Source organism: Ursus americanus, chromosome 34, assembly GCF_024610735.1.
Source record: "Ursus americanus isolate L20-20 chromosome 34, mUrsAme1.1.p, whole genome shotgun sequence".
Taxonomy (NCBI): domain Eukaryota; kingdom Metazoa; phylum Chordata; class Mammalia; order Carnivora; family Ursidae; genus Ursus; species Ursus americanus.
The window spans coordinates 799104-813919 of record NC_142160.1 but is presented as its reverse complement, the minus strand read 5'-3'; the positions used below and the strand labels follow the sequence as shown (position 1 = coordinate 813919).

General features: G+C 53.2%; 1 protein-coding gene across 2 annotated transcripts; it reads right to left on the bottom strand.

Annotated features, from left to right (window-relative positions):
* Positions 1–627: 627 nt before the first annotated feature.
* CARD19 (caspase recruitment domain family member 19) lies at positions 628–14765 on the bottom strand. Of its 2 annotated transcripts, XM_045772589.2 has the most exons (6): positions 14614–14765; positions 4593–4735; positions 2794–2947; positions 1641–1700; positions 1384–1455; positions 628–910 (listed from the first exon to the last, which is right to left on the bottom strand). In XM_045772589.2, exons 1-6 carry the CDS (start codon positions 14618–14620, stop codon positions 795–797), a joined length of 552 nt encoding a protein of 183 aa, XP_045628545.1. In that variant the 5' UTR covers positions 14621–14765; the 3' UTR covers positions 628–794. The 2 variants fall into 2 exon arrangements, with proteins under 2 accessions (XP_045628545.1, XP_045628544.1); XM_045772588.2 differs by lacking the exon at positions 1641–1700.
* Between the last annotated feature and the right edge of the window lie 51 nt (positions 14766–14816).

The following is a 14816-nucleotide window of genomic DNA, read 5'->3' as shown; positions in this document are numbered from 1 at the left end:
GCATTTAACTGAGCAGTGCTGTCCCAGGCCTGCTCAAGTTCTCCCAGGAGTGTTTCCATTATACTGATGGGCAAACTGAGGCTCCGAGTTTGGAGACACATCAGAGCCTGCCGCACAGAGATGGAGAGCGAGGAGTAGGCCATGCTGTCCCATCCAGGTGTGCCAGAGGGCTCTTGCACTCAGCTCTCCCTAGCCCTGGCCCTCATTGCCCACCTGGGCACAGGAATGAGTGAATTAACCCCAGAGCTGGCTGTGTGGGGGTGGGGCACCATGCCCTGAAGCTGCTTCCTCTGCCCCCACTAGTTCCCCTCCCCGTGCCCTGTCGCCCTGAAACCTGGGAGCAGCTGCCATTCCTGGAGTTGGCCAGCCCTGGCATCTCCGGAAACCTCCCACGGAAAATGCAAACTCATGGTGATTCTTGGGTTGACAAATATGCTTCCGTTTCCCCAAAAGGAGGCTGTTGGGGGAGGAGCTGACGGGGACGCAACTGGGAGAGGGACTGCGGGGGGCCAGCCTGAGCAGGACCTGGCCCCAGGCTGGTTGTGGGACACCGGGCGCAGGGTCTGCCCACCAGCTGGAGATGCGAGAGGGTCTCAGGTCAGAATCATCTAGAAAACACTCCTGAGAAAAAGGACAAGACTCCAACATTTAATATTGTTGAGCATCTTTGTCAGGTGAAGGTAACTTTCTTAAAAAAGTATAAATAGTGAAAAACAAGCATTTAGAAAAGAAGTGGCCAGCCCCTGGGTGGGCAGGCGGGGGTTCTTTGGTGGGTGGCGGGCAGGCGGGGGTCGTCAGAGCCCTCCCAGGTCATCTGTGAGGAAGGCCAGCAGGAAGCGGCTGACGTGCCTGTCAATGATGACGGGGGAGAAGCCCAGGACACGCCGGGCCCCTGGCAGCACCTTGGGGTCTGGAAGACAAGGTGGTCTCAGGAACTGCCACCAACGTGCCTTCTCAGCCCCATGTGTCACCAAGCCCCACTGCCGAGTGACACGGGGTGTCCCTGCCAAGCAGGCCTGCCCAGCGCGGGCTCCCCATGCACAGGTGTGACAGGCCCAGAATGGCAGGAGAGGGATGGCAGCTGCCACGCTGGGCCACAGGCCTCCCAACCATTTGTCAGGGCTGAGCCATGAAGGTGCCAGAGGTGGGTGCCCTGCTCCAGGCCCCACAAAGGACAGAGCCCAGCTGCGCCCTGCCTCCCATCAGGGGCTGTCATTCCCCTCCCCCTGGGGGTGGTGGGCTTGAGAACCGGGGCCCCACATTCTCTCTTCTTCCCGTGCCCTGCAAGGTGGGCCCTGCCACTCTCCCACTGTGCAGGTGAGGAAACTGAGGCACAGGGAGGCCAGGGGACCCGGTGCTTGGGCCTGGTCAGGCAGCACCCACCTGGAGGGCAGCAGTAGACGAGGAGCGCCAGCCCCGCGGCCAGGCCGAGGCAGGCCAGGAAGGCCACGGGTCCTGGGGAGAAAGGGGGCACGTGAGCAAGTGGCTGTCTGAGCCTGGAGGACGGGGCGCCCCAGCAAGCACCCTGGGGCCCGTGCAACGGGAAGCCAGGACCGAGCCTGACTTGGAAAGGAGCAGCCCCTGAGGCAGAGACGGAGCCCTGGGCGGGGGGAAGGGGCGGGGGACGCGGAGGTGGTTACCCCTGTCACTGAGCTCGCGGCCCACGGTGCCTGAGTCTAGCTCTGTGCAATCTGAGTTCTCTGGAAACAAAATCACAGGGCTCGGTTAGTGGTGGGCGGGCCAGAGGAAGGGGGTTGCCCCGCCCGCAGGAAACCAAGGGCCTGCTCAGGCTCCTTCCCCTCAACCCTGGGGGCCCCCAGGCTGGGCAGGACCAGGTGGTACAGGCACCCAGCCTTCTGGGCCGGGCTTGGGGGAGTCAGCACCAGAGAGGAGACTCTGGGACCAGTCTCATGGAACCCTGAGTTTTGTGTTTCCTTCTGTCCACTTCCTGAGACCCTGAGGGCCACGGGCTGGGGGCCATCATTCCCTGCGGATGCAGACACCAAATGCAGCATGAACGCCTGCCTGTCCCAAGTCTGATGTCCACATGAGGGCAGGGAGCATGCTCTCCCCAGAACTCCCCAACCAGCTACCTGCCGGTGGCCCAGGAGCCTGGAAGGGGCCTGACTGCCAGCCAGGCTGTGGGCCCCCCAGTGGCTGGTATGATGCGCTGGTCCTGGGCCAGAGCTCAGGGCCCACTCCTGCCGCCCACCCTCAGGTCAGGGACACCAGCCCTGGGTCCCAGCTGAGCGTCCTGGGGTGAGCAGGTGAGACACCCTGTCCCTCAGGCCTCCAGCTTCACAGCAGAGGATTGAGGGACAGCAGCCCCTCCTCCAGGGGACCAGGGCACAGAGGCCTCAGGACTGAGCCACCATCCCCACCTACACCTCCCCCACCCCAACCCAGCAGCTTGGGACTCACGCGCCTCCTGAGCACTCCGGCGAGACTATAAACCGAACACACATGCCACCTGTGCCCGAGACTGTTCTACAGAAACACCCACACCACGGAGATCCCCCGGGCATCCGCAGTTGTGGGTGCGACCTCGGCTTCTGAAGGGGGGACAGTCTGCCCAAGGCTGGTACAGCCGCGAGCCGCCTCCAACGCAAGCATAAGGATTCCCAGTGCGCCAGGCTCGAGGGTAGGGCAGAGCTGTGCGCACAAGATGCTACTTTCTGTGTACAGACTGGCCCACGAGAGACAGAGACAACCATCTCTGCATCTGAAACACTCCCTCCTCTCTCTGGGGGCCGCTGCGGAGATGGCCTCCGGTGAGGGGCCGGGCACACTTACGCGGGGCGAGCCGGCTGGGCAGACGGCTGTGCAGGGGCTGGGCGTGGATGTACAGGGCCCGGTAGAACTCCCGGCAGTCCCGCTCGCCGCTCCGCTGCAGATGGCCCAAGAGGTCACACAGCCGCACACGCAGGGACGCCTTGGGGTTCCGGAACTGGGAGTGGAAAGGGTGCAAGGGGAGGTCAGGCTGGAGGGGCAGGGCCACGGGCAGCTGGGGGGCTCGGGGGGCTCAGCACACCCAGAGGAGGCAGCAACTGACCACCCCAGACCACCCAGGGCCACGGCCCACCCACGCAGCACCCCAGGCGGGGCTGTGGCCATAGCACAGCCACCAGTCCTGGCACTCCCTCCCTGTGGGGGCCAGACACAGTCTCGAGAAGGAGAGTGGTGACAATATTCCAACTGTTTGAAGCTGATGGCTCGCAGTGTGAATTTGGCAAGTCACTTCACCCCCTACGACTCTGTTTCCTCACTTGTAAAAAGGATATAATAAACTCCCAAATGGTAGGGTCAGTACAGGAAATCAATGGGGTGAAAGGAATAACTTCCTGTAGTTTACAGTCTACAGGAATGCGATTCAAGTTTTTAAAAACCAAGGGTTAAGGGACCTGGGTGGCTCAGTCAGTTAAGTGCCTGCCTTTGGCTCAGGTCATGATCCCAGGGTCCTGGGATGGAGCCCCGCATCGGGCTTCCTGCTCAGCAGAGAGCTTGCTTCTCCCTCTGCCTGACGCTTCTCCTGCTTGTGCTCCCTCCCCACTCTGACAAATGAATAAATAAAATATTTTTTAAAATAATAAAATAAAAAATAAAAACAAGGCTTAAGCAGAAGAACACAAGCTCTTTTGATGTGTTTGATGGAGAAATGTGTGGTTCTAAAGGTCAGTGAACTGGGCTCTTGGCTTGGATCTGTGGGACCTGGAGGCTGTGGCCTGGTGCTGCCACCTGGTGGCAGCGTACCATTCCACTTGAAACCAGAAATGAACCAGAAACTACGTGGCAAAGACAAGCATATGGCAGGGGCCATGGAAACTACGAGGAGTGGAACAGCGTGGGTGTGTATATGCAGGAGCCTCCTTTTTTTTTGTATAAACGTCTGAAACATTTCAAATTCAAATTTGTACACAATATATTAGACTTACAATAATAAGGTATAAATTTTACCCGTGCTTTTTCACTTACTGTACACTTTTATAACTTAAGCTTCTGAGGCAGGAGCAGGGCCCATGTAGATTCCAGCTGTCCCCAGGAGAGGCCCCTAACCCTGTGGACAGCCCTGCATGAGGCACCATTGCCCTGCACCAGCGGCGGGAGCTGCAGCTCCAAGAGCAGGGCTCACTCAGTCACCCAGCTGGAGGGGGGCCCTGTACCCCAAAGCCCTGGCCCTGACGGGGAATCAGAGAAAGGGAGGTGCAGGCAAGGTGCACCCACTGTCCCTCGGTGTCCCCGAATGTTCGTCAACTTTTGAACCTCTGCACGAGGCAGGGGCAGAGCCCTGTGGCACTGGGGTGGAGTCTTGCCAGCAGCCCCACGCCTCGCCCCTCCCCCTGGCACGCCACTCCCAGGCCTGTCATGCATGGGGGCATGCTGTCCTGTCTCCTGGGTTGCTCCCGCATCTCTGGACAGCCGCCAGCAGCCTCCGATGACACAAGAAGACACTGAGGCTCGCAGAGCTGATGTTCTGGGCCCAACATCACTGCAAGGAGGCGGGCTTTCACCTCTGAGCTGTCCTGCCCTGCCCCCAGCTCTGCTTCCTCCCAGCCCAGGGGGAAGGGAACCACGGGAGACATGCCCCCCATTACCTTCTCCGCATCCTTGTTGCTGAGGATCTGGGGGTAGTAGCGGTTCAGCTGGAGGATGATCCTGTCCACCTGCTGCTCACTGAGGCGTCCATGGCCCATCAGGAAAGGTGTGTCCTGGACCAGGCGGTCACAGTAGGTCTGCTCTGAAACAGCAGAGAGCACGGAGGCCATGAGCCAGGACGGCTGGGGTGGAGGTGGGGCAGCAGGTCTCCCACACCACACACAGCATGGCCCCCAGGTCCCCTGGAGGCACATCAGCTGTAAGCACCAGGACAGCTGCTGACGTCCCACCTATGTGGGGTGCGCACAGCCCGGACCCCGCCTTGTCCTGCTACCCCCCTCATCAGAGATGGGGTGCTAGTGTGTGGGAACGACCCCAAGGGCTCAGAAGCAGAGTGGAGACTCTGGCCCCTCTCTTCTATGCCCAAGAGCTCACCGCAGAAGACAGAGGCCGAGTGTGCTGTCCACGGGACCCCCTCAGGGCCCTGTGGAAAAGCCCAGACAGCCTGGAGAAGGCCTAACCCCGCAGCTCCCACAGCGTTTCTCACAGGGTCAGGAGCGCAGGCCTTGGGGGCCCGTGCTGCCGTGGCCACGGACACGCCACACCTGCAAGGCCTTGAGAAGAAGCCGCCGCAGAACAGCATGGGCCACGGTGCTTTTCCCTTTGTTGCTTCTTTCAGGACCATGTTAAAGCCTCACTGTGCACCTGCTTTCCCATTAAGAATGTTCTTTAGGACAACAGGCCTCTAAAGACCAGGGATGGATTACTGGTTGGTGGGAGGCCCAGGATCCGCAAGGGAGAGTCCCGATTCCATGGTGTCAGCTACCCGAACAGGTGCACCTCGGCCGTCCCACCCGCCGGCAGACGGGGGCTGCGCGCAGGCAGCTGCCCAGGAACAGTGTGTCTGTATGTGATTGGAATTCACTGTCTATCTATCCAATTAGACAGTTAGAACTTCAGGATGTTATGTGTCATTCTTACGGTAACCACAAAGAAAATATCCACGGAATAGAGACAAAACCAAATGTGTTCCTACAGAAAGTCAACCAAACATGAAAGAAGGCAGTAGTGGGTGAAGGACAAAAAAGCTGTAAGACATCAGAAAACAAATGGCGAAAAGGCAGAAATGAATTATTCATTATTAGTAATTACAGTAATTACTTTAAATGTAAACAGATTAAAGACAGATTGGCAAAATGGATTTGTGATACTGTGATTGATAGTAAGAAACAGCTATTTGGTCTTCATTCCAATTCCTGGCACAGAGCTCCTAAACCCTTGGAATTTCCTAAGGGATGAGCCATGAAGGGGAAGGGTGCCTTTTGTTGTCCCTAACAAGCCCCTTTCAGCCTCGTCTGACTTTGTGAATGGGGTGATTTTTCGAAAGCCCCTAAAGAATCACAGGATGAGAGCTGGTTGCCAGTGACGTCAACACACAGAGGCTCAGAGCTTCCCGGTCCACCCAACCCCGACCTCCAGGGAAGGGAGCAGGGCTGGAGGCTCAATTGACCACCAAGGGCCAGGGATTTAACTAATCGTGCCTATGTAAAAAGACAAAAAAACAAAAAACGAAAAAAACCTGCATAAAACCCCTAAAGGATGGCGTCTGAAGAGCTCCCAGGTTGCTGAGCACCTGGAGGTGCTGGGAAGGTGGTCCGCCTGGCAGGGACATGGAAGCTCCACGCCCCTTCGCGCATACTTCGCCCTAAGCGTCTCGTCTTTGTGGAGATTCACTTGTATCCTTTCGAATGTCCTCTGGAATCAGTGGCAATAGCACCTAGTGTGTTTTCCCAGGTTCTGTGAGCTGCAGCAAGTGACTAAACCAAAAACGGGGTCGTGGGACCCTCGATTTACATCCAGTCCGTCACAAGCATGGGTGGCAGCTGGCTGGCCTGGCGACACGTCTGCAGATGGGGCGCCGTATAGGACTGAGCCCCGAACAGGTGGGACTGGAGGCCATCCCCAGGGAGACGGTGTCCCACGAGAGTTGAACTGTGAGACACACAGCTCATGTCGGAGAGCTGCTCGATGTAGGGGAGACCACACATCTGGCGACCAGCCGTGGCAGGGGCCTCAGAAGTACGAGTGCTGGGGGTAGGAGTAGAGGAGGAACAGAGTTCTTTTCCCTCTCAGGATTAAAAAAAGTATGACTCAACCACATGCCGTCTTCAAAAGACTCAGATCCAAAGACACCCACAGGCTGAGAGCGAGAGCAGGGGAACAGGTGTTGGCGGCAAACAGAAGCTGGAAGAGCAGGGGCCTCCACGAATAGGAGACAAGATAGACTTCACACCAAAGACGAGTACAAGAGACAAAGAAGTACATCCTATGTTCATAAAAGGGTCAATTGACCAAAAACATCTAACACACACAGGCGCCAAATATCAGAGCCCCCCAAATCATAAAGATTTAGTAATCATGAATAATAAGAATAGTTAGAGACGTCAGTACCCCACCTTAATAACAGCCAGAACAGAGGGAAGTGCAGGGGCGAGCTGCAGTATAAACCACACAGACACAGACACACAGACACACACGGACACACACATACACAGAGACACACAGACACACACAGACATACACACTTGGACAGACACGTGGACACACACACATGGACACACACAGACATACACACTTGGACAGACACGTGGACACACACACACAAATGTGTGGACACACACAGACACACACAGACACAGAGACACGTGGGCACACACTTGAACATGTGGACACACACACGGACACACACAGAAACACACACAGAGACACGTGGGCACACACACAGAGACACGTGGATACACAGAGACATAGACACACACACGGACGCACATACACATTAACACATGGACATACACATGGACAGAGACATGTGGACACACAGATACACACATGGACACACACAGAGAGACACGTGGACACACGCACACGGACACACGGACATTCCACCCAACACCACAGGCACGTTGCATGTCACCGTGCTTCACAGAGACTGCGTTTCTACAAACTGAAGGTCTGTGCCAGCCCTGCGTGGAGCAACTCTATCGGCCCCACTTTTCTCACAGCGTTTGCTCACTGTGTCTCTGTGCCGCATTCTGATAATTTGCACAATTTAAACTTCTTATTCTTCAAAACTTTCATTATTATTATAATTGTTATGGCAATCTGTGATCAGTGATTATGGCTTGCTGAAAACTCAGATGATCGGTAGCATTTTTTAGCAATAAAATATTTTTAATTGGGGTTTACACATCGCTAGACAGACTCTACTGTGCCCTTGATAGAACGCAGCAGAGTAAACGGAACTTTGACGCGCACTGAACTAAGACACCCACTGGACTCACTTGATTGCAATATTCACTTCATTGTGGTGGAACAATTATTTATTGTCTGGAAACAAACCCACAATAGCTCAGAGCTGGGCCTGTACACGTTCTTCTCCAGTGCACACAGAACATTCTCCAGGAGAGACCGCAAAACAAGTTTGGCTACAAAACAAGTCATAATATATTTAAAAAGACTGAAATTATACAAAGGGTCTTTTCTGATTACATGGAATAAAGCCAGAAACCGGTAACAGAAGGAAAAGTGGAAAATTCACATGTGAAAGTGAAAGAATGAATGGATCAAAAGAAGAAATCACAAAGGAAATGAGAAAATACCTTGAGACAAATTAAAATAAAGATACAACACACCAAAACTTAAGGGGTTCCAGGAAAGCAGTTCAGAGGAGGACATTTAGGCTGTAAGTGCAAACTTTACAATAAAGGAGGGCTCTCCAATCAACAACCTAATGTCACACCTTAAGGAAGCAGGAAGGGAAGAGCAAACGAGCCCGAAAATAACAGAAAGGAGGAAATTATTAATAAAGATTAGAGCAAAGATAAATGCAACAGAAAATAGAAAAAAAAAACAGAAGCAAAACTTGGTTCTCTGGAAAGATCAACAAACTGACAAACCATTAGCTAGACACATGAAGAAAAGACTCAAGTGACTAACATCAGAAATAAGAGTAGGAAAACTACCAATTACACAGAAATAAACTGGATTACAAAAGAATACTATGAAGATTTGTAAGCCAACAAATTGGACAAATGAGATGAAGTGGGCAAATTCCTAAAAAACACACAATGTACCAAAACCAAAACACAAATACAGAGAAAATCTGAATGGACCTCTGACTAGCAAGGGGATTAAATCATAAATTAATCTGTCCTAACGAATAGAAGCCCAGGACCCGACGGCTCCACTGGCGAATTCTACCAAACGTTTAAATGCCAACACTTCTAAAATTCTTCCAAAAACAGAGAGGAGGAAACACTTCCTAACTCATTCCGTGAGGCCAGCATTACCCTGATACCAGAACAAGACAAGGATATAAGACAACCACACACCAATATCTCTTACAAATACTGATGCCAAAATCCTCAACAAAATACTAGTCAACTGAATCCAACAGCACATTAAAAGGGTTCTACATCAGAAGACCAGGACGGTTCAACATATGATCCCCCATCGAAGTAATACATTACATTAACAGAATGAAGTGAACACACACACACCACAATCATCTCAGATGGTGCAGAAAAGGGACTTGACAAGATTCGATACTCTTTTTTGATTAAAGAAAAAGAACTTTTAATAAATCAAGAATAGAAGAAAATCTCCTCAACATCACGAAGGTCATATATGACGAGCCCACAGCAAACATTCTCCGTGGTGGCCGAGTCCGAAAGCTTTCCCCCTATGACCAGAAACCAAGCAAGACGCCTCCCCTCACCACTCCTAGTCAGCTTGGCAGCGCTGGCAGTTCCAGCCAGAGCTGTCAGACAAAAAAAAGAAATAAAAGGTATTCAAATGAAAAGGAGGAAGTAATATTCTCTTTTTTGCAGGTGACATGATTTTATACATAGAAAACCCTAAACGTCAAAATTAATCAACAAATTCCACAGAGCTGCAAGATACAAAATCAATACACAAAAATCAGTGGCATCTCTCTACACTGACAATGAACAACCCAAAAAGGAAACTAAGAAAACAATTCCCTTTACAACAGCATCAAAAAGAATAAAATACTTGGGAATAAATTTAACCAAGGAGGTGAAAGACCTGTACACTGAAAACTCAAAACATCACTGAAAGAAATTTAAAAAGATACATATAAATGGAAATATACCCTCTGTTCATGGATTGGAAGATTTAATGTTGTGAAGATGACAATACTCCCAAGCTAATCTACAGAGTCAATGCAATTCCTATCCAAACTCCAAAGCTGTTTCTTGTTTTTCATCCTAAAAGGGACCTTAGCCAAAACCCTCCTGAAAAAGAACAAAGTTGGAAGACTCACGCTGGTTTCAAAACTTCCCACCACGCTACGGTGATCAGAACAGCGTGATGCCGGCATAAGGCCAATGGGACAAAACAGACCAGAAGGAAACCCTATTCTGAGTGTGTGGGGCGGAGGCTGGTGCAGAGAAAAGACAACTCACAGGATGAGAGAAAATATTTGCAAACCATGTAACAGATAAGGGACAATATCCAGACTATATAAAGAACTTCTATCATTCCATAACAACAACAACAACAACAACAACAACAACAAAACCCATGAATAATGCAATTCAAAAATGGGCAAAGGACTTGACAAGGCACTTCTTCAAAGAAGACGTGAAAGGACTACTAAGCACACGCCAAGATGCTCAGTCACTCAACCCGAGGGAAACCCAGAAAAAAGCACGATGAGAAAGCACTTCACACATACACAGCTCTGTATGAATAGGACTGGGGCACTGTAACATGGGGCAGCCACTCTGCAGAACAGGCAAGTCAAACACAGACTCACCCCAAGACCCAGCAATCCCACTCCTGGGTACACGCTCCATCCAAGTAACTGAAAGCAGGGACTCAGATACTTGCACGCCAATGTTCAGAGCAGCCTTATTCACAGTAGCCAAACAGTGGAAACAACCCAAGAGTCCACATACGGAGGAGTGGATAAATGAGATGCGGTAAATGCACACAGTGGAAGGTTACACGGGCATAAAAGGGAACGGACCTCTAAGACGTGGATGTTACAACCCGGGAGAACCCTGAAAACACGTGAAGTGAAATAAAGACACAAAAGGACACATACTATATGATTCCCACTTACATGAAATATACAGAATGGCAAATTCTAGAGACAGAAAGTAGAACGGTGATTACCGGAAGCCCAGGGCAGGGGAGGAAGGGAGTTGCCATGTAACAGGGACAGAGTTTCCCCCTGGAGTGATGACGAAGTTCTGGGAGCACAAGTACTGATGGTTTCACAACACTGTGCATGTATGTAATGCCACTGAAGTGGGTAAAATGGTCAATTTTGTCTTCTGCACATTTTAACACACACACACACACACACACGCATGAATACATAACTGAGCAGTGGTTCTGTTTAATCAGTTTTATAATGAAATATAATTCAGGGATAAAAAGAGATCTTTGGAGTCACAAAAAGGCAAGGAGAAAACTTAAATGCATCCTGCTAAGTGAAAGAAGCCAGTCTGCAAAGGCCACATACTAACTAGATGATATTCCAGAAAATGCAAAACTGTGGAGGTGGTAGAAAGGTCGGAGGTTGCCAGGGCTGAGGCAAGAGCATGGGATGAACGGGCAGAGCCCAGGGGATTTTTAGGGCAGTGAAACTACTCTGTGTGATACTGTAGTGGTGGATATAGGACACTACACACTTTTCAAAAGTCATAGAATGTGTAACACAGGAGCGAACTGTAATGTAAACTATGGGCTTTAGTTAGTAACAGTGTATTAATATTGGTCTATCACATGTAACAAACGTACCACATTAATGCAAGATATTATTAATAAAGGAAATTGGTTGGGGGGAGGAGTATGGGACTCTCTATACTATGTGCTCAATATTCTATAAACTAAAAATTCTCTAAAAATAAAATGTATTAAATAAAGAGAAATCCTACTTGGAAATTCCACTGTTAAATTTTAAAGAAAAAATGGAAGGTAGAGAAAGCAGATGAATCCCTGGGTCCAGTGGGTTACCTGGGAAGGAGCATGAAAGAACTTTCTGGAGTGACAGAAATGTTTGACTTCATTGGGCCTGGGCTGGTATTTCCATGGACATATACATTTGTCAAAATTTATAAAATTCTTCATTAAAAGTAAGTGCACTTTTTGTAAGTAAATAATCTCTCAATAAAGTTGATGTTTAAAAACGGGGTCATCATGTGGGAACGAGCACGGTCTCCCTGATTTCCGCCCTGGGGCCGGCTCAACACACCACATCTTCCTCATCTCTCTCTCCCATTGCCGCCTCGTCCTGGCTGCTCTCTTTCCCCCTCAAAAATATGAATTTATAACTTCTGAATCCTTCCAGGCCCTGAATCTACCTGGAAGACGGACTCATCAGCAGCCCCAGCATGCTAAGGAAGCCACCCACGGGTCACCAAAAGACCCGCCATGGCCACATGGGAGAGACCTCTCTGATCATCCGGCTTCCCCACTGACAGCCTCTCTGATTCAAGAGTTAGGAACAGTGGCCACAGTTGATGGTATGCCCCGTGACCAGGCAGTCCATAGTTCTAGGCATACAGATCATCCTCATCGTTCCATCAGCTCTGCCACTCGAGCAAGACCACCACCCCCATTTCTGGATGAGGAAACTGAGGCATGGCAAAGAGATACGGTACCTGCCTAAGACGACAGCCAGCTAGGGAGTGAAGATGGAGGGTGGACCCACACACGGTTTTGTGGCAACCATTTGACATCCAGACTTTCCACGTGTCTAACTATCACACTCATTAACTGTACCATTAGTTGCATCAAATCTGTTCCTGGTCTGGCCCCAGGCAGTTCTGCCCACTGCTGCCTCTGCAGTGTGTGCACAGGGCAGGCACACAGTAGGCTCTCACTAAAGAATTCCTGAATGGATATTGGTCCAAGGGCCAAGGCCCAGGGCAACCCGTGGACTTCGGCCAGCACACTGTAGCGGCTCCCCCCGCGGCAGCCACTAGCGAGATGGAGTCTTACTGCCGCAAGCGTGAGTCACCTGGCACAGTGGCACAGCCTGGGGCTAAAGCTTTCTCTGGTGGCTGGAAACTGTGCATGCTAACCACACCCACATGGCCACACCCAGGAACGAAAAAGCACAGGAAAGGAAATGACTTTGGTCCCCAATCCTAACTGATAATCCCAGACAGTTCTACAGGATAGAGGGGAATGCTCTAGCAGGACCGTGCTAGCTTCTTTTGCCGAGCTCCACCTTCTTGCCCAGCTGGTGCCAGGACCACAGACCCCCAACCCCTTACCCCCGCCTGTCACTCAAGGCCCTGTGGGAGCTGCCCGCCTGCTCTTACCCCAGGCTGCTGAGCCATCCTGCATAGGGGCCCCCAATTGCACCATACTACCTAGGACCCCTGCCCAAGGATGAGAACACCTGTCCTGTGGTTCCTGCCCAGCCAAGTGGTGCTCAGCTCACTATCCTCCCCTGCAGAGGCCTTGCTGAGTAACCCTGGCTCCTGGCCCTCCCAGAATTCCGTCCTGTTTCAGGGCCAGATCTGGCCTCAGGTGTGGAACTGAGAGGGCTCACTCCCCAGCACACAAGGCAGGGCCTGGTTCCACAGCAACAGGAATAGCTGTAGTGACACCTGGCCAGCACTGGCCCCGAGCAGACACAATGGGTCCAAATGCTCATCCTATAACCTGTCATGGAGGCCCCAGAATCAGCACAAGGCAGGCACCCCATCAGTGCACAGGGACAGTGAGCCAGGGACTTCACACCTGTAGGTTTGCAAAGCTGCCCATTTGACCCTCCTGGGCCTGCACTCTCTGGGCCTCAGCGACCCATCCCAAAAGTAAAGGGCTGTGACAGGAGGGATCTCTAAGAGGCTCGTCACTCAGACTTGACTGTGAGAAAGGGACAGGTGGGGAGGCTCCCACAGGACCTTGAGAGGGCCTGGGCGGGACCCAGGCCTAGTTCTGCCTCTGCCACTGACCACCCGGGTGGCCTGGGGCTTGGCACCTGTCCGACCTGAGCCTTCATTTCCTCCTCCACACAGAGAGGATATCCTACAGAAATTCTGGATGGGAGACACCTAACTCTGACTCGGGGCCAAGCCCAAAGTAGGGGCTCGGAAACAGCAGCCACAAATAAAAAGGGTTCAGGGAGATGACAGGGGCATGGGAGGCAGCTAGGTTCTCTTCTGACCTAGGCTGGGACACTGTGGTCCCAGAAGACACCAGTCCTGTCCCTGAAATCCTGTTTGTGGGACTCCAGTGAGCTCGGGGGAGAGAGCGGGGACTTGTGGACCACCCCTAGAGGTGGAAGAGTGGGGCACTTGGGAACTAGCTGTGTGGGAGCAACAGCATTCCCTGATCACGCTGTCATGGGGTCCCTCGCCAACCCATCACCATCACCAGGTGTCTCCCACTGTGGAAGTTCCACAGAGCAAGGTGGCCCTGCTCAGCTGGGACAGGATGGAGTGGGTTCTCCAGTCCAAACAGGCTCTGGGGGGGGGACGGCAGGGGCCCGAAGCTGGAGGGGGTAGGGGCGCCTGGCGAGGAGCACAAAGCCTTGGGGGAGGGGGCGGCGGCTGAGTCTGTGTCCCCAGCTCCCCGGGGCCTGTCCCGGGACGCAGCAGAGTCCCATCGGGACGCGCCCCTCTGGACGTCAGGTGGCTGAGGCTGGAGAGGCTGCAGCTCCTCACAGAAGCGCAGGACTCCACAGAACCCCCTCCTCCCGCTGTCAGGCCGCCGCGCCCCCCCCCCCAGCGCCTCCCCATCCACAGGCGCGCTCCGGCCCCGCCCCCGCGGACCTCCCAGGCCCCGACCCCGGCCCCCGGCCTGTCGTCCGCCCGCCGACCGGGAGGCGGTCACGGACCAAGGTCACTCGACCGCGACCGCGGCCGCGAGCAGCTGTGGCCGGGGCAACATCGGGGCACCGGACCCTGGGGGCCACCGCGGACGCGCGCCCGGCCTGGGGATGGCAGACAGGACCCCCACCCGACCCGCGCTCACCTGTCATGGCGGCGGCACGGCGCGCGCCCGGCCGGGGCCGGCCCGTCCCCCCGTCGCCGTCGCCGGTCAGGTTGTAGGTCCGCCACCGCCAGGCTCGGTTCGCCCCGCCCCTTCCCGGCAGGCCCCGCCCCCCCGGCAGGCCTCGCTCCGGCGTCGGCGGCCTCCCCGCCGCAACACCAAGCCGCCCTCACTAAGCCCGCCCC

Excerpts from the sequence above, each read along its gene's own strand:
- CARD19 (XM_045772589.2), bottom strand. Across the intron at positions 2,948-4,592 it reads GCAACAAGGATGCGGAGAAG|TTCCGGAACCCCAAGGCGTC; the intron begins GTAATGGGGGGC and ends TTCCACTCCCAG. Across the intron at positions 1,456-1,640 it reads CCGCGAGCTCAGTGACAGGG|GACCCGTGGCCTTCCTGGCC; the intron begins GTAACCACCTCC and ends CTTTCTCCCCAG.